Source organism: Theropithecus gelada, chromosome 2, assembly GCF_003255815.1.
Source record: "Theropithecus gelada isolate Dixy chromosome 2, Tgel_1.0, whole genome shotgun sequence".
NCBI lineage: Eukaryota > Metazoa > Chordata > Mammalia > Primates > Cercopithecidae > Theropithecus > Theropithecus gelada.
In genome coordinates this window covers 52,435,672-52,455,622 of record NC_037669.1, presented here as the reverse complement: position 1 = coordinate 52,455,622, position 19,951 = coordinate 52,435,672, and the positions used below count along the sequence as shown (strand labels likewise).

Genomic DNA, 19,951 nt, shown 5'->3' with positions numbered 1-19,951 from the left:
ATCTTGACAATACTGAGTCTTCCTATCCTTGAGCATGCAGTGTCTCTCCATTTTTTTCATTCTTTGATATCTTTCATCAGAGTTTTGTAGTAGTTTTCCTGTATAGGTTTCATATATATTTTATTAAATTTTTACCTAAGTATTTTACTTTTGGGGGTGCTAATGTAAAACAAAGCAGACATTATGAGGAAAATGTAATGTCCATTTGGGGGTAATGTGTTTTTAATATTAAATTTGACTTGTTCATTGCTGGTATATAGGAAAGCATTATGACTTTTGTATATTGACCTTGTATCCTGCAACCTTGCTATAATCACTTACTAGGTCCAGGAGACTTTTTTCTGTTCTTTTGGATTTTTTTATATAGAGGTCATGTCATTTGCAAACAAAGACAGTTTTATTTTTACCTTCCCAATCTGTATCCCTTTTATTTCCTTTTTTTTGTCTTGTTGCATTAGCTAAGACTTCTGGTATGATGTTGAAAAGCAGTAGTGAGAGAAGATATCCTTGCTTTATTCCTAAACTTAGTGGAAAAGCTTGAGTTTCTCACCATTATGTATGATGTTAACTATAGATTTTGTTTGTAGATGTTCTTTATCAAGTTTAGAAAGTTCTCTTTTTTCATCAAATTCTTTTTCTGCATTTATTGATATGATCATGTGATTTTTCTTCTTTAGCCTATGGGTGTGATAGATTACATTAATTTGTTTTCTAATGTTGAACCAACCCCGCATACCTCAGCTAAATCTCACTGGGTCATGGTATATAATTCTTTTCATACATTATTAAATTCAATTTGCTGATACTTTGTTAAAGATTTCTGCATCTCTGTCCATGAGAGATTGGTCTATAGGGTTTATTTTCCTTGTAATGTCTGTTTTGTTTTAGTATTAGGGTAATTCTAGTCTCATTGAATGAGTTAGGAAGTATTCCCTCTGCTTTTATATTCTGAAAGAGATTTCAGAGAATTGGTATAATTTCTTCCTTAAATGTTTGGTAGAAATCACTTCCTTAAATGTTTGGTAGAAATCACTTCCTTAAATGTTTGGTGAACTCAGTCTGGTGCCTTCTGTTTCAGAAGGTTATTAGTTACTGATTCAATTTCATTAATAAATGTAGGCCTATTCCATTTGTCTAGTTCATCTTGTATGAGTTTTGGAAAATTAGGTCCTTCAAGGAATGAGTTCATTTCACCTAGATTATCAATTTGTGAGCATACAGCCTATTATCCTTTAATGTCAGTGAGATCTGTAATGATACCCCTCTTTCATTTCTGAATAACTTTCGTTCATTCTTCATATGCTACCTGTGTGTGCTAGACAAAGTAGAATTTCAACTAAACCAAAGCAACTGTTCAACAGATTTAGCCTTAGTCCTAATTAGATTATTAGTAACATCTCCGTTTAGAAATGTGTGAAGGTACTTTTAGCAGAGGAACCAAGTTTGAGCTAGTTTAACCATAGTGAATTTTTGCTGAGGAAACAGAAGAAATGGTTATATTGGTGAGGGCATAATCCTGTAATCTTTTCTGTGTCCTGATACCTCAGGACCAGCGTAAGCAAACTCCCTAGACAAGATGTGGTTCATGCAAGAGAAAATGTGCTTTTTAAAATGAACATGGGCCCAGCATAGTGACTCATGCCTGTAATCCCAACATTTTGGGAAGTTGAGGCGGGAGGATTGCTTGAGTCCAAGAGTTTGAGACCAGCCTTGGCAACATAATGAGACCTTGCCTCTACAAAAAAAAAAAAATCAAAAAATTAGATGAACGTGGTGGTGAATGCCTGTGGTCCCAGCTACTTGGAAGGCTGAAGTGGGAGGCTCTCTTGAGCACAGCGGGGTCGAGGCTTCAGTGAGCCATAATTGTGCCACTGCACTCCAACCTAGGTGACAGAGTAAGACCCTGCCTTAAAAAAGAATTATTATTTAAATAAAATATAATAATAAAAAACATGGTCTTTCTAATACTCTTTGTTGATCTGAATTTGAAAATTTTCTGTGAGACCTTCTGGCTTATTATAAAGAAATTTGTAGCTAAAGATACATATTGCAATGTTTCGATCTCAAAGCTATCAATGGGAAATCAAACCACAGAAACATCGAATTTGGTTTTGAATATAGTCTAAGTAGACAATAAAATGAAAATACATTTGTTTGTATTGAAGAAGCAAATGACACACCAAAGAATTAATTTCTAATAGTTTTCTTTTTTTCGAGACGGTGTCTTGTTCTTTGCCCAGGCTGGAGTGCGCTGGCATGAACTCGGCTCACTGCAACCTCCATCTCCTGGGTTCAGGTGATTCTTCTACCCTCAGTCTCCCAAGTAGACAGGACTACAGGCCTGCGCCACCGCGCCTGGCTAATGTTTGTATTTTTAGTAGAGACGGGATTTCACCATGTAGGCTAGGCTGGTCTCGAACTCCTGACCTCAGGTGATCCTCCCACCTTGGCCTCCCAAAGTGCTAGAATAACAAGCGTGAGCCAGCGCGCCCAGCCTCTAATCATTTTCTTAATTCATGGTGCCCAAAATAAAGGTTCTATATTCAGAGAAACCATGACAGAATTTAAACTCTAGCCCCAATACCTATTTGACATTGGGCAAATCACTTAACCTTTTTATGTCTAATATTTTTAATCTGTTAGGTGGTAATAATATTTGTGTATAACAACATAGGACTGTTTACAACAAGCACTTAATAATTGTTACCTATTGTTACTAAATTGTATTTCTGCTGATGGGTTCCAGAGTATTTTCCTCCTTCACTAAACAAAACTCAGGATACTATGTGAAGAAAAAGAAGTGAGTTTGTAGAATTTATTTTTTAAATGCTTGAGTCAAAAGGAGAGCCATTTGTTGTTCAAGTATCAAAACTATTTTCTGATTTTCTTTCGTTTTACTTGAAACTACATTAAAATTATCTCCAGTTTTCCAGATGATTGCATGATAATCCCTTTTAAGAGGACGGTAACACATGCAAGGAATAGACTTACTCCCTCTGTTAGGAGAAATCATGGAAAGATATTACAATTAAAAGATACTGAATTTTAGCTTAATTTTTACCTTTATCTAAATAACACTTGTACATAGCTACAGCTTTCAGTGAAGAAGAGATCCTCACAGTCCCACAGCTAAATCCCACTCCTCATAGGCAATGATTTTAACTCTTTCACATATTTCTTCTGGCATTTACCTTCCTACCTCTAGAATAACATACCTACACTATTGGCCAGGCATAGTGGCTCATGCCTGTAATCCCAACACTTTAGTAGGTCAAGGCGGGCAGATCACTTGAGCCCAGGAGTTTGAGATCAGCCTGGGCAACATGGTGAAACCTCGTCTGTACAGAAAATATAAAAATTAGCCAGCGGTGATGGTGCACGCCTGTGGTCCCAGCTACTCAGGAGGCTGAAGTCGGAGGATTGCTTGAGCCCAGGAGTTTGAGGCTACAGTGAGCTGTGATCACATTACAGCACGACAGCCTGGGCAAAAGAGAGAGACCTTGTCTCAAAAATGATAATAATCATCATAGCATACTTATACTATTATTTTTAAAATTGTATTCTTATCTATTGACTTCTTACTGTGGAAGATAATAATTTAGTCCTTTTACTACCATACTTCCTTTTCCAAAACACATACTTCTCCCTCCCCTCCGTCTTCATAGTGTAGTTACTTGTAATTTGAGGTTAAATCAGTTGTCTGTGCTTACATTGTAATAACTGAAAGTGCTACTTAAGGTTGAGCCAAGCAGTGTGCTATGATTCTGTTTCCTGTCCTGCTTAGCTATTTACTTTTTTGGAGTTAATTTTTTTTCACTTAGTCATTGCTCATTTTGTTGTCATTTCTTGCTATGTGCTCGTCACTAATTCATCCTCAAGCTCTCTGACAGAGTAATAAAAACTCCTCTCGAAGTGTCAAACATATCAGGCATTCTGGTTTCTCAGGTGATCCCACCTGGCCTTCTTCCTCCTGTGTTTTCTCTAGGCTGCTCTGCATCTGTCGCGTGGGACCACCTTCCACCCCTCTCCTGTGTTTCAGATCCTTTGTTTCCTGGTCCCACCTTTTCTCTTCCTTGGTTCTGGTGGGGAACTCTGGGAAAGAGTACATGGGAGGTAACTTTTCTGGACACCTTGTCTTTACTCCCATACTTGATGGACGATTTGGCTGAGTCTAAAATTCTAAGTTGGAAATTCTTTTTTCTCTGAATTTTAGCAACATCGTTCTATTGATTTTCTAGCTTCTAGTGTTACTGTTGAGAAGTTCAATGTCATTCTGATTCCTGATCCTTTCTATGGTACTTTTTTTTTTTCCTGTCAGAAAGTACTTATGATCATCTCTACAGAAGGGGCATTAATCTTCACAGTGTTCCTTTTTGTGTGGTTTAAGAAATCCTTTCTCTCTTGGTTTTGTTACTGTTTTAACCAACATAAATCCTTGGTCTTAGTCATTCTAAAGTTAAAGAAAAACTGAGGAACAACTTAGGAATACATTTCAAGTACGCGTGATAAAAGGCAAATGTGCAGAGGATGATCACTGTATGTTTAAAAAATGGGATAAAAGAGATAGTTGCAAACTTTAACATAGGTTAGATCATCATTTCTCAAACTATACTCCATCACATATTAAACTCCTCAAATATTGCACACTGTGCTTTTTTCTCTGTTTTGTGTATTCTCGTGAACATTAGCCTGTTAGTTTAAGAAGTCTCACAGTAAACCTATTTAACCTTGCTTAACCTAGCATTGCCTAAATTTACTTGATCACCAGATTTTTTTTGTTTGTTTTTAGTTATTTTTAAAGGAACATTATTAACATATGTATAACACAGTTGGGGAAATGCCAGATAAGACATAGACTTTCCTGGCTGCTAAAGAGCAATTAAGCATTGGAATGAGTAACCAAGAGGAGCTGTGGACTCTCCTTTTCCAGAGGCCTTTAAAACAGGACATCTGTTTTAGGCGTAGTCCTGTTTAAACAATAGGGCTTTGCTGGCGGTTCTTCCTCTTCCTGTGCCCTAGTGGTAGTGTTGGAGGCTTTTAGCCCACCTTTTATATGACTGTAGTACTCTGGTAACTAGTGTGTACACAAGTTACTGTTATACTATTAATATTAATTCTATGTATTGAGAACGTATTAAGTATCCAGCCCTATGGTAAGTGCTCTACATACATTATCTAATTTAATCCTCACAACAACTCTAGGAGGGAGATAATATTAATATCCTACAGATGGAGATTAGATATGAAAAGATCACTGAACTGCCAGCAATAGGGTTGGATTGGAACCTCGGGCATCTGACATGGGGCTGTGCCCATCCTTCTTCACCGTTAGTATTCAGAACAGCAAACGCCGCAAAGCAAACGAACACATAAAATTTGTATATCTGAACTTACTATGTAAAAATGAACCAAGATAATGCTTATTTTATTAGACTATTCCCTAAACCTTTTGATTAATTCAGAGTCCATGACTTTTGTTAGAAACAAATTCTGTTACAGATTTAGTTCTTCTGCATTTTATTCTGTGATAATTTACCATCCAGGAAATGGTTCCTTACATGAGACTTTTTCCCTCATAAATTTGATTCCATTCATATACATTCACTAAAGACCCCCCAAAGATAAATCTGGATCTCTGGAAAGTGGCAAAGGCTAAAAGTCCCATTTTCAGCATATTTACATGTAACAACTTGATAACGTGGCGCTGAGAATGCCAGGCTTAGAGGAGCCAAGCTGGGCTCCTGTCCAGTCAGCCTCTAGCTCACCAGGAAACCCTGAGCAGGTCACTTTGCCTCATTTTCTTTATCTATCAAATGAGAACTCAGATGATCTCAAAACAGCCTTTTCTGCTCTAGTGTTTCAGGATGATTCTTGTCTCTGGATGTCAGCTGTCATGATGGGAGAGGAATTAGTAAATTCCCAGGTCAGTTTACACTGCAGAGTGATCTTGGTCTGCATGAATCAGTAAGGATGGACTGGATAAACAAGTTGGAACCACAGTTATGAGTACCATGACATTAACCTGAAACAAATGAGAAGGGATTGAAAAATCAGCAGTTAAGTGTCTTTTAAGGCCATTTCCAACAAAACTACAAAGGACCTATGAAAGGCTTTTCAGGTACATACTCTTGTTGCCTAGCTGAACATGTTTCTCTAATAAAGCTTTCATTTGAGAGTTACTCTTCGTAGTACATCCGCTGTCTCCCTGCCTGCCTGGCACGTCATAGGTATTCAGTGAAGGTTTGTTGGAACTGTTAAATAATTGTTTAATATAGAACTGGAAGATCAGGAAGAGATAATGTTTTTCTAACCAGTATTCAGTGTAAAGTCACAAGTGTGGGCTATGGAGCTTCAGACCATCTGGATTCAATGTCAGTTCTACTGCTTAGTAACTGTGTACTTTCAGACAAGTTACTTACTTCCAGGTCCATGCCTCAGTTTTCCCATCTTTAAGGTAAATTATAAGTGCACCTACTTCCTCGGGCTGGTTGTGAGGATTAAATGACACAAACCAGGCACAGTATTTGGTGTAGTACTTTGCACAGATTTAGTGTCCTGTTAGTATTAGCTAATGTAAATATGAAGAAGATACAACATTTTACCAGCTATTCTAATCATAGTTTTTCTTTTCTCTTCATAAGGGACAACATAAAACCCCAAAGGTAAAGCATATATTTCTGGTGTTCAATTTTATAATTTAGCATCTTTTGCAACCCACTTCCATGCTCCCAAATAATAATGCCTATCAGATTAAAGAAGTGACTTTATTTTTGCTTGAAATTGGTTGTATTTTTGTTGAACTACTTCATCCTTTGAGTATTGTGAAAAGTCTGCGCATTGACTATAACAGCATTTAAAGCCAAGTCTGAAGGTCTAAGATAACGGCACACATCCATGTCCTTGCTTACAAGTTCTGCCTAAAGACTTTTGCCTGCTTGAAACACTCTAAAGGTTGTGAAATTAATGGATATACCCCTGATGCAACACAATTCAGTGTCACCAGCTGGGGAGTTAAGACCCGTTCTTGTTACTGAGAAGGGTTGTTGTTCATGCAAATATTTTGTTCATTTGTTCTTTCATGGGTAATTGCACGGAGTAACAAAAAACACCTCCTCAACTTACAGCTTGGCAGAAACAGTAGCTTATGTTTTCTAGAGACAAAATTAGAAGCAGGCTTTCTGGACCCATCTCTAAGTCAAAATAAAATAAAATGTCTAGGGAACCACTGTGCCTCCCAGTAACTATGGTCTATGGAATAATGTTGTTTAGGTCAAGGTGTCCCAGAGTAAAAGGGAAGGGAGAAGGGCAGGGGGGAAGGGGAGAAGTGTGTTTGGGCAATGTTTTCATAGAGATGAAGAGGCAAGCTGTTTTTCTTTCTTAGTTTGTCCTTTCAACTTAGAAAAATAAGAAAACCATCTAGGACCCCAACCTTCCTCTTGTAATCAGCAAAAGAGAAAAAACTGAATGTACGTCGTTGAGGGGGAACAGTTATGGCTTAAGTTGTATTTTATTGATACTGTTGAAGATTAACATTTTTTTGGAGGGAACTTAAGTCTTAACAAAACTAAACTGTTGAGAAAGTATTGTTATTTTTCCATCTTTAGTAGCAAAATGAAAATTTACTCTTCTGCATAAAATATGATCATCAATTGGCAAGAATTTGGTAAAAAAAAAAAAAAAAAAAAAAAACCTGTGCATAGAATATGCACATGGGAAAATAGAATAATTCGATGCTGTCCTTTTGCTCCAGACTGGAAATCTAATGGTGGAGATAGTTATCCAAATAATTATATCCGAGTTAAAGGCAGAGGTACAAAGTGCTGTGGGAACACAGAGAATGGAGTGTTTTTAAGTTGGAGGGTTCGTAGATGGTTTCACGGAGAAAGTAACATTTGGACTGGGTTTTGAAAGACAAGCAGGCTTGTGGCATGAAGAGGTGAGGAGTAGGAAGAAGACACAGCAGCCTCGGTGACCTGCATGACTAAAAGAGGCAGGGCATGTTGAATCTGGGCAGGTAGTATGATATGCCCAGCTGCCAGAGATGCCAAGAATGGGAGTGTGGTCTGGGATAACCAGAGGAAATAAAACTGAAAAAGTAAGTTAGGGCTGAGGCATAGAGGGCCTTGAATGCCGAGCTAAAAGGCCAGTGTTTCTCCTGCTTTTCCACCAGTATGCCGTTACTAGTAGAGGAGAGCAAAAACATACCATTCTTGGGTGGAGGAAGGGAGGAATGAATAGGTGGAGTATGGGGTATGTTTGGGGCAGTGAAAGTCTTCTGTGTAATCTTCTAATGATTGCATGATATTATGTCTTTGTCAAAACCCATAGTACTTGGCCGGGCATGGTGGCTCACACCTGTAATCCCAGCACTTTGGGAGGCAGAGGCGGGTAGATCGCTTGAGGTCAGGAGTTTAAGATCAGCGTGGCCAACATAGTGAAACCCCTTCTCTACTAAAAATACAGAAATTAGCTGGGCATGGTGGCACACGCCTGTAATCCCACCTACTCAGGAGGCTGAGGCAGGAGAACCATGTGAACCTGGGAGGTAGAGGTTGCAGTGAGCCAAAATCACGCCACTGCATTCCAGCCTGGGTGACAGAGCAAGACTCCACCAAAAAATAAATAAATAAATAAATAAAAAGTAGAACTATACAACACAAAGAGCAAACCCTAATGTAAACCATGGACTTTAGTAATAATGTGTCAATATTGGTTCATCAGTTGTAGCAGGTATACTACACTATGCAAGGTGTTAGCAATAGGGGAAAACCATGTTTTGTAGAGAGGGGACAGGAGGTTGGGGAAGGGCTTTCATGAGACCTCTGTACTTTCTGCTCAATTTTTATGTAAACCTAAAACTGCTCTAACAAAAATAAAGGCTACTATGAAAAACAAAACAAAACAAAAAAACAGAAAACAGCATCCTTTTAGCCATGAGATGTACTACAAGTACAAAGTTTTCTAGGAATTTCATATAATATCTTTAAAAATTACATGAACTTTTCCTTCTTTCCTTAACACAGAGAAGGCTATTTTGACATTTAAAATTTTCCCAGAATTTCCACAGTATAATACATAACCCCTAGGGATATGATTTTTGTAATAAGAAGCATGGCTTTGGCTGAGCACAGTGGCTTATGCCTATATTCCCAGAAGTTTGGGAGGCTGAGCCAGGAGGACCACTTGAACGCAGGAGTTTGAGACCAGCCTGGGCAACACAGTGAGATGCTGTCTCTTTAAAAGGGAGGAAGGGAAGGAGGGAGGGAGGGAGGGAGAGAGAAAGAGAGAAAAGAAGGAAGCATTGCTGTGATTGAAAGGGAGTCACTGAAGTTTTATGTTAAAAATGAAAGCAAAATTAAACCAGTAAAATCATGAGCAACCAATTTCTCTCCCACCCCAGATATTTTTGCATCCTTATTTTCTTTTCCCAGTATTCATACAGAAGCACATCCACTACCTTTAACTCACTTTGTCAGCCTTTATTCTGTATACAGAAAACTTTGTAATAGCCTAGTGAGAAATAGGTGACAAACCCACCTTTGTGGATATTACAATGTAGACAAAGGAAATATACTTTAATATGAAAATAAGTTATACTAAGAAAAGTAGGTACAGAAATGAAAATTAAGCCTGCCAAGGAGACAGCAAAGTAAATGGAATGACCTGCGTTAAACAGGTTTGGATGAATTTTGAAATAAAGGACACTGTTGGATGGGTGCCCTGTCCTTAGGAGCACAGACTTTTCTCTGGGTGTCATTGAGTCCTAGAATGACCTTTAGCTATCACCAGTACACATTTCCCTTTTTGGTGTGCAGTGTTGACACTGAAACACAGATAACTTAAGGTTGTTTGGGTACTTATTTATGTAGATAGACATGTGAACCCATACAGTACCTAATTAGTCCTCTTGAAACCACAGACACACATTCACAGGACTAGTCTTGTTTATGTTTTCAAGGTTTTTTTTTTTTTTTTTTTTTGAGACGGAATTTCACCCTTGTTGCCTAGGCTGGGGTGCAATGGCACGATCTTGGCTCACCGCAGCCTCTGCCTCCTGAGTTCAAGCAATTCTCCTGCCTCAGCCTCCTGAGTAGCTGGGATTACAGGCATGCACTACCACGCCAAGCTAGTTTTGTATTTTTAGCAGAGATGGGGTTTCTCCATGTTGATCAGGCTGGTCTCAAACTCCTGACCTCAGGTGATCCACCCTCTTTGGCCTCCCAAAGTGCTGGAATTATAGGCGGGAGCCCGGCCTCAAGGCATTTTTTCTTATGAAGATCACAGCTGAAATCTTCAATCTTCAGCTAATGCAAAAGTTTGCCTTTGGAGTGAATTTCTTGTCAATCTGCTTGTTAAGAAAAAGCGAGTGGTGTTAAAGTGAGGACATTAAAATAAAATTGCTCCAAAAAAATGATAAATAGATAAAAGAAAAGAAAAAGGAAAAGCAAGAGGCCCATGTACACATACACAGAGGAGAGTGGCCCCTATTCCATAAGCCTGTTTCATCAATGAGAGAATCAAGAGGATACTACATATACAGAAGAGGGTTTCAGGGTTAGTCTTGAATTTGAATCTTCTACTTCCTAGCTAGAGGACTTTGGGCAATTCACTTTACTTCTTTGGTCCTAGCTTGGTTATCTATAAAGTGGGAATCATATTTCAGATTATGCAGAAGAAAATGTAGGATGTACCAGGCACATGGGAAGTGCTTGATCAATACCAGTTTGCTTCCCTCTTTCCCTGCCCCTTCTGCTAAAACTTCACAGCTATCTCATTAAGTCATCAACGTATTTAGTATTTAATAAATAAATATTTAACGAGCACCTACTATGAGACAAGCCCTTTGTTAGCCAATGGGGATATGACTGCAAACAAGAAAGATACACCTGTGATTTGAGGAGTCCCGGAGTTTATGAGCAGCTCCTTTCTGTCTCCAGTGTGAGCAGTCCTAAATTTACACAGCTCTCTACTGGTGTTTTTGACCACAGGGTTAACATTTAAAATACTTATCACTGCTTTTTGGTACCACTTTGAATAATGAACTGGTTTCAGGTAATCAGAGTCCAGGTACCTATTGCAGAAAGTTTTCCAGTCTACACACTCAGTGGCTTACAAGTTCACATGAAGTGAACCAAAAGAGTTTTGTTGCACTTACTGTGACAATAAATCATGTTTAGAAAAATGCATGTGGCATATATGATATTGGGCAGATGATTCATGAAACTTGCTATTCCATGGCCTTAGAATCTGTATAAGTGTTTTTCCTTTGTTTTTTTTTTTTTTTTTTTTGAGACGGAGTCTTGCTCTGTCACCCAGGCTGGAGTACAGTGGCGCAATCTCGGCTCACTGCAAGCTCCGTCTCCCAGGTTCACGCCATTCTACTGCCTCAGCCTCTCCGAGTAGCTGGGACTACAAGCGCCCGCCACCACGCCTGGCTAATTTTTTTTTTTTTTTTTTTTTTTTTGTTTTTTTTTTAGTAGAGACGGGGTTTCACCATGGTGTCGATCTCCTGACCTCGTGATCCACCCACCTCGGCCTCCCAAAGTGCTGGGATTACAAGCGTGAGCCACCACGCCCTGCCTTTCCTTTGTCTTTGATGTGTTTTCTTGTTTCTGTCTCTGTTTTGTTTTGTTTTTGTTTTGGGGGTGGTTTAAAATCCATGCTGGGCTAGAGTCTGATTTTGACACTCCCAGGTGTGATCAAATGTTTCCACAAATCTCTCTAACCTTTCTATTCTCAATGTGGGGAAAACTTTCTCCTCTTTAAGAAAAGGTGTATCCACAGAAAAGATAATTATTTGAGTAATATTTCATAGTACAGAAATAATAATTGAGTAATTTTCCCCTTAAAATTTTTTTATTTTTGTATTATTAAGCACAAAATTATTTTAGGATGCAAGTAAAGAAGAAGTTCATTTACCTATATTTAATTTGCCAACTTTTCTATTACACAGAAGCATATGAATACAAGTAGAATAGGAAAAATTTCATCCTAAAGAGAAAAATATTTTGAGCTTCTACTTTCAAGAGAGTAAAATTGTCCTGGAACCCTGTGCACACTGTAAAAACAATCATTAATAGATTGCATCAAACTAGAAACTTCTTCACAGCAAAGGAAATAATCAATAAAGTGAAAAGTCAGCCTACAGAATAGGGAAATCTGTACATCTGATACGGAGTTATGGATTGCAAATCGTACATCTGATATGGAGTTAATATTCCAAAATATATAAGAAACTCAACAAACTCAATAGCAAGAAAACAAATAACCCAGTTAAAAAAATGATAAAGGACCTGAATATCCATTTCTAGAAAGAAGACATACAAGTGGCCAACAGATATATGAAAAGGTACTCACCATCACTAATCATCAGGGAAATGCAAATCAAAAACAGTGAGATATCATCTAACACCCATTAGAATGGCTGTTATCAAAAACACAGACGGTAAGAAGTGTTGGCAAGGATGTGGATAAGAGGGAACCCTTGCACACTGTTCACAGGAACATAAATTGTTATAGTCATTATGGAAAACAGAATGGACTGCCTCAAAAAATTAAAAATAGAACTAGCATATGATCCAGCAATCCTACTTCTGGGTATATATCCAAGTGAAATGGAATCAGGATGTTGGGATGTTGAAGAGCTGTCTGCTCTCCCATGTTCACTGCAGCATTATTTGCAATAGCCAAGATATGAAATCAGCCTAAGTGTCAATGGATGAATGGATTTTTGAAAACACAGTATATATGTGCATATATAATATATATATACACACATACATATATACACATAAAGATATATATGTACACACACAGTAGAATATTATTCAACCTTAAAAAAAGAAGGAAATCCTGTCATTTGCAACAACAGAGATGAACCTAGAGGACATTATGCTAAGATAATTAAACTGGGTAGTGTTTGACACAGAAAGACAAATACCACATGATCTCACTTAACACGTGGAATCTAAAAAAGTCAAACTCATGAAAGCAGAGAGTAAAATGGTGTTTGCCAGGGGCTGGAGGGCGAGAGCAATGGGGAGATGTCAGCCAGAGTTTCAGTTATGCAGGATAAGTGCTGGAGACCTAAGTATAGGTCACCTTCAGCATGGTGACTGTAGTTGGTGATGCTGTATGGTATATTTGAAATTTGCTAAGACAGTAGATCTTAAGTGTTCTCACTGTACATATTCATACTCAAAAAGGTAACTGTGTGAAGTGATCTTGAGTATGATAATCATTTCATAGTAAATACATGTATTAAAACATCACATTGAATACCTTAAGTTTTTTTGTGTGTGTGTGGTTTTTTGTTTTTTGTTTTGGTTTGGTTTGGTTGGGTTTGGGGTTTTCTTGAGATGGAGTCTTGCTCTGTCTCCTAGGCTGGAGTGCAGTGGTGTGATCTCGCCTCACTGCCACCTCTGCCTCCCAGGTTCAAGTGATTCTCCTGTCTCAGTCTCCCGAGTAGCTGGGATTACAGGCATGCTACCACACCCGGCCAATTTTTGTATTTTTAGTAGAGATGAGGTTTCGCCATGTTGGCCAGGCTGGTGTGGAACTCCTGACCTCAGGTGATCCTCCTGCCTTGACCTCCCAAAGTGCTGGGATTACACATGTGAGCCACCGTGCCTGGCCTGTATACCTTAAGTTTAAAAACTTTTGTCTATTATACTTCAGTAAAACTGAACAAAATTTTAAATAACAGCAGTCATTAACAGACTCAATTGATGACCTTCTGTAGAAGATAATGAGAGCAGGACTGTTGGCAAGGTGTTTATATGGATACACTGTATGTGTCTGCACTGTTTCAGGATTCTCTATTATGATACCTGGGTAAAGGGTGACTTCCTTTCTATCATAAAACAGCCTGGACAGCACTAAGAAGGTGGTTATGTTCTTTTCTCTTGTTGTGAGAACCTAGATGAGATTACTTTGCCAAAGACTCTTTCATTTCTCTTTCTGAAACTCTGTGAGATTGTTGTGTTCTCTGGGACTTAACTTCACAGCTAGTCTATTTTTCCTTTCAGAAATTACCATGGTTGACACAGAGATGCCATTCTGGCCCACCAACTTTGGGATCAGCTCCGTGGATCTCTCCGTAATGGACGACCACTCCCACTCCTTTGACATCAAGCCCTTCACTACTGTTGACTTCTCCAGCATTTCTGCTCCACATTATGAAGACATTCCATTCACAAGAACAGATCCGATGGTTGCGGATTATAAGTATGACCTGAAACTTCAAGAGTACCAAAGTATGATGTTTATTTTCACTTTTCAGACTACTAAGACTGGAATTGGACTTATCTCTCAGTAACCCTGTAGTAAATAGTGCTGCAGACACTAGCATTCTAATAGAGAAGGCATTCACCATTCATTTATTCACTCATTTATCCATGAAATACTAGGTATCTACGAAATGCAAGAAAGGAAGCTGGCCCCAGATCAATCTTGCCTTCTCCCACTCCTTCCTTCCTCTCTTCTTTCCTTTCTTGCTTACTTCTATCTTAGGGACATTTTCTACCTTGATTACACTGCCAGTTGTATCTCAGGCTAAGAGTCCATCATCCAAACTTTGAATTCTTTTGGCCCCTTGTAAGTTAATAAGTAACAATTCCAAGTCTCACCTTACATTATATAACTTATCTTCACTATATTACTGCCACTACAGTACATTTTTTCTGTTATGTCCTTTTAGAAGTTTATACTGAAACCTACTTTTGAGCACAAATTTGTTTTAACATTGTAGCCTATTGATAAATTTTCATGCCATTAACTAAATCAACATCAAAACATCAGACTCAAGAAAAACTAGTACTGTACTTTTTGAGATAAAATGTATTTCTGTGATGCTATTTCCTTGATTTTTATCATGTGTGGGCTGACATGCTGGTTTTCCAAAGCCACCACTATGTAATTGGCAATCATTACTTGACAAGTCAGAACTTCCTGTATTTCTAGTGGTTTTTTAAGATAAATAATATGCTTAGTTATATTTATCTGTGTGGTTTTCAGTTAGAGCCTAATATGGAAATTTAGTAGCCCTGAGCCTAACTAGTAAAAGGTAGGGCTTACTTCCATAAGTTCCGCCACGCTCTGTCAAAGATTATTTCACAAACCACCTCTTTTGACTGAACACTGATGCTAACCTGGGCTCTTATTTTTCGTGCATCTCTAGCTAGGCTTACCATGACCTTTTCACAGCGGTGTTCCTTCTGTAGTTCTTTTGCAAGAGTTGTTTCAAAGTACTTATAAAATGCAATATTTAAATAAAATGTATAATTTAATATTGTGATGAATACCAAAGACAGAACATTTCCTAGCAAAATAAGCTTCTTGGTGTCAAATCCTCTATGTTGTCTGTTAGAGCTGTAGTATTGCAGGGTACTGGGGGGGTCATAGAACCACAGACTTAATTCTCGTTCCCATTTTATATTTACAGGTGAGGCTTAGAGATGTTGTAACTTGCCTGTGTTTACAAAGCCTTCTTTTTCTTGCCTTAACTCCAGTGTTTTTACACTAAAACAATACAAATATAGCATGAAGGTATACTTTGGTGGCTTGCCTTGTTGCCTTTTTAGGACTGTTTTCATGGGATAATTATCTTCTCACATGTCTCCATACACAGGTGCAATCAAAGTGGAGCCTGCTTCTCCACCTTATTATTCTGAGAAGACTCAGCTCTACAATAAGCCTCACGAAGAGCCTTCCAACTCCCTCATGGCAATCGAATGTCGTGTCTGCGGAGATAAAGCTTCTGGATTCCACTATGGAGTTCATGCTTGTGAAGGATGCAAGGTAATTTTTAAAAAATCTTCTTCAAAGAAATTGTTGAAACTTTATTATTTCATTTCAGCAGAACCCTTTTTTTAGGTGATACAATAATATGAATTTTTTTTCTTCATGGAAGAGTGTTTTCCTCTGTCCCCCAGACTAGAGTACAGTGGCGCTACCACAGCACACTGCAGCCTTGAGCTCCTGGGCTCAAGTGATCCTCCCACAGCCTCCCAAAGGATGATATAGTATTTGAAAGCCTAAGAAAGTGGATAAAAGTGGGGCTGCTTTGCCCCACGTTCCTTTCTCCAAATGGATTCTTTGAGACACTGATCTAGTTTAATTCTTGCATCTTGTGGATTTTTACAAAAAGGTGACTTCTCCAAGGTGTCATGGCAAGACAGTGATGATCTGGCACCAGGATGCAGATTTCCTGCATTCTCTAGTTGTTTATTTTTTTTGCTATACCATGTAATATTGTATAGACACAAGATTTTACAGATTATTTATATATGCATATCTTTGAATCCCTAGAGCAATCCTGTAAGATTGGGCTTCTTTATGGCCACATTGCAGATGTAGAAATTACAGGTTGGTAAAACTTGCCAAAGTCATCCCTTAGTAAGTGGCAGACCTCAGATTAGACTCTGACTCCTTAGGTGGTGTTGGCTCTCAAAGCAGTGCCTCATGTTTCCTTATTCCAGCATCACTGTGAGCCACATACATGGACAGGCAAGGAGGTATAACAGTGTGGGAAAGGAGATACTATTTATCATTATCTCTTTCCTTTGTGAAAAGGGTATTTTGGAAAATTCAGACATTTAGTAATTTATTGCTTAATTATTAAGAAAATATGTGAATCCACTCATTTTGATATGCAGTCTTTTAAGATAATTTTAATACACACAATGAAAAAATAGTACTAATTTATTATATACTCATTGCACAGAATAAACTTCATAAATATTTACTTTCTAAAATAAGCACCTGCTTAGTTGAGCTTTTTATTCAACATAAAGATACAGAACAACAGTTAGGAAAGGTTTAGGACATTTTGGTTCCTAAATGGATGATGGACCAAAAAAGGAAACTGATTTTTATTGAATTCTTACTACATGCCAAATACTGTATAAGGTAACATGTTCATACATCAGTATTTAACCACATCCTACCCAGGTTTTCTCATCTATAAAATGATTGTGCCTGAGTGTGGTGGCTCATGCCTGTAATCCCAACACTTTGGGAGGCCAAGGCAGGAGGATCACTTGAGCTCAGGGGTTCAAGACCAGTCTGGGCAGCATAGTGAGACCCCATCCCTCCAAAATTTTAAAAAATTAGCCAGGCATGGTGGCACATGCCTGTAGTCCTAGCTTCTTGGGAGGCTTGGGTAAGAGGATCACTTGATCCCAGGAGTTCAAGGCTGCAGTGAGCTATGATCACACCTCTGCACTCCAGCCTGGGTCACAAAAGCAAGACCCTAACTCCAAATAAATAAATAAATAAATAAAATGACACTGAATTAGATGATCTCTAAAATCCCTTCAATTCAAACAGTTTTTACTCTAAAGGCAACCTAATACAGTGAAAAGGGAAAAACCAGAAGTCAGCTCTGCCACTTTCCAAGTCACTAGCCAGTCACATACACATTGTATCCCTCAGGCCCTACATGTGTAAAATGACTTCATTAGATTGGCTACACAAGGTCTTATTCATCTCTAAGGTCTGTAATTTCAAAATGACACTTTGAAACACTCCTGGCAAGAGATGCTTTCATTTAAAACACTAAAACCCATTCATTCTGTAATTTAAACCAAGCTAAAATATTTATGACCTTATATGAAATCATTGTATTAAGTCAATTATCTAAAATCTTGATGAGTAGTAAGAACATGTCATTTTATTGACTTAGATTTTTTATTGAGTGTTTTTGTAGTTTTATTGAGTTTTATTGTTAGATTTAATGAGTTAGAGTTTATTTTTACTGAGTTAGATACCATTTTTGAGTGAGTAAATTGTTGCTAAATTCTGAGCCATATTTATCTGAAGAAACCATTCTGTTTTGGTCATGTTGATAATTTACAACTATAAATAAATAAAAACGACATGATTGGTTTAAGTTTCCACAATAAGTTATTGTTTTTTATGGGCTAGTAAAGCACTTAGAAAACTAAAACCTTTACGCAAGTAGTTCCACCATAATCCTATTAGTCACAAATTTGTGGAAAGCTAACATTACTGAAAACAACTGAAAATGGAAAGACAGGAACATTGTCAGTAGTTGGTTATAGTGATAAATCTAAGTTCTGAGAGCACTAAAACTTAGAAGCAAGCAGGGAAGAAGAGTAGCAAAAAAGAGAAGAGAGAGGAGGAAATCCAGGTGCCTTCAAGTTAGGATTAGAAAGTAGAAGAAGGCAGAGAGGGAGAAAAAACACTTAATAAAACCTGAAGACTCTAGGGGAGTCCTTAAGCTATCATGGATTAAAAAACAAACATAGAAGAAAACTAAGCATATTGTACACTAACCTGCAGTAATTTGCAAACCATCCAAAATGTGAATTCCAGAATTCCTAGACTAAAATGTAAAGAAAGTTTTACTCACTTGGAAAGGGAAAATAGACATCTACAAGTTTTAAAGGTAAGAATAAGAAAAATATTATTCTTGGAAAATTCAAACATTTAGTAATATACTACTTAAAGAAAATGTGTGAATCCACTTATATTTTGATATGCAGTCTTTTAAAATAATTTTAATATACCCAATGAATAAAATAGCATTTATTATATATTCATTGCACAGAATAAATTGTTCGTAAATATTTACCTTATAAAATAAACCCTGCCTCCGCTGGGGTTTTTATTTGGCGTAAAGATATAGAACTGCAGTTGGGAAAGAATTAGGACATCTTGGTTCCTAAATGGATGATGGATTGAAAAAGGAAACTTTTTTTGAATTCTTATTCTGATTTTTATTGAATTCTTACTATGTACTAGATACTGTGTGAAGTACATTTGCATATGTCATTATTTAGCTACATCCTACTCAGGTTTTCTCATCTATAAAATGATTCAGATGATATTGGTACGATGTGGTTACATAATGAAACAATATCATTTGGCTTCTTCAGGTATACATCAGCAGTTCCCAAAGTGTGGTCTGGGGCTTGGACCCTTTCAAGGCATCCATGCAGTTGAAACTATATTCATAATAATGATTTTTATTACTTTTTTCACTCTCATTCTCTCAGGAGTGTATGTGGAGTGTTCTGCAAGCTACATGATGTAGGATGATGACATAGCTCTGGTAGCTAATGGAATGTTTGCTTATATGTTCTTGTATATAATAATTTCTCAGTTGTAATTTCTAGTGTGATAAATGTCAGTAAAGATAGTCCACATAAACAAAAACTCTTTGGGATCTTCCATAATTTTAAAAAGAGTAAAAGGGTCTTGCGACCATAAAGCCTTCAGTCTCGTTTTGAAGAAATGCAGTTTTTCATTCTGAAGAAATGCAGTTGCTCATTCTTTGCTACTTTGAAACTAAACAAAATTATTGCTGCCACATTCTGAATACTGCTGCGTTAGACCAGTGGCTGTCACTCATCAAAGACATCGCCTTAGCTTATCACCAATACGCAATAAAAAGCCAGGAAAGTGAAATTAGCAAATGTGTTTAACTCCTCTGCATGTATTTTCTGAGAGGTGTTTTGGCAGCTTCACATTTGCTATTACAGTAGAATGTGGGTTATATTCATAATTAAAATACAGTTGACCACAAAGCTGCAGGCTTATTTATGGATTGAAAAGAATAAACACAACATAAAACAACTGTTGGTAGATCTTCCTAAACAATTTTACAGTGTAAATGGAACAGGTTTATATTAGTGATTCTTGCCAAAATTCAGTCAGACAGATGGGAATGAGTAGATTGGGTTTGAATTAAGGTGAAATAGTTACAGATTATTGGGTGTGTTAATATTGCAAACTTATGTAAAATAAAACCTTTAGCAACTGAAACATATATATACTTTAGAGCTTGGAAAGCTATCATTTATTTGTTGTTTACATGTTGGACATATATTTTTTTCTTTGATAAGTTCCATCCTATTTTTTGTCTTTAGTGAAAGATCATTTTAGAACCATAGCCATACCAAAAGATACGGTAAATACAATCTACTGT

At 37.5% G+C, this 19,951-nt stretch overlaps 1 protein-coding gene across 8 annotated transcripts in view; it reads left to right on the top strand.

Moving 5' to 3' along the window:
• PPARG (peroxisome proliferator activated receptor gamma) overlaps positions 1–19,951 on the top strand; it is a 147,769-nt gene that overhangs the window by 77,719 nt on the left and 50,099 nt on the right. For 7 of the 8 annotated variants that reach the window (XM_025377456.1, XM_025377458.1, XM_025377454.1 and 4 more), the window contains 2 exons: positions 14,028–14,255; positions 15,629–15,798. In XM_025377456.1, the coding sequence (XP_025233241.1) occupies positions 14,036–14,255; positions 15,629–15,798 (390 nt within the window). In that variant the 5' untranslated portion in view covers positions 14,028–14,035. Of the gene's footprint in view, positions 1–6,102; positions 6,119–14,027; positions 14,256–15,628; positions 15,799–19,951 lie in introns of those variants that run through there. The other variant, XM_025377452.1, reaches the window with a different exon arrangement.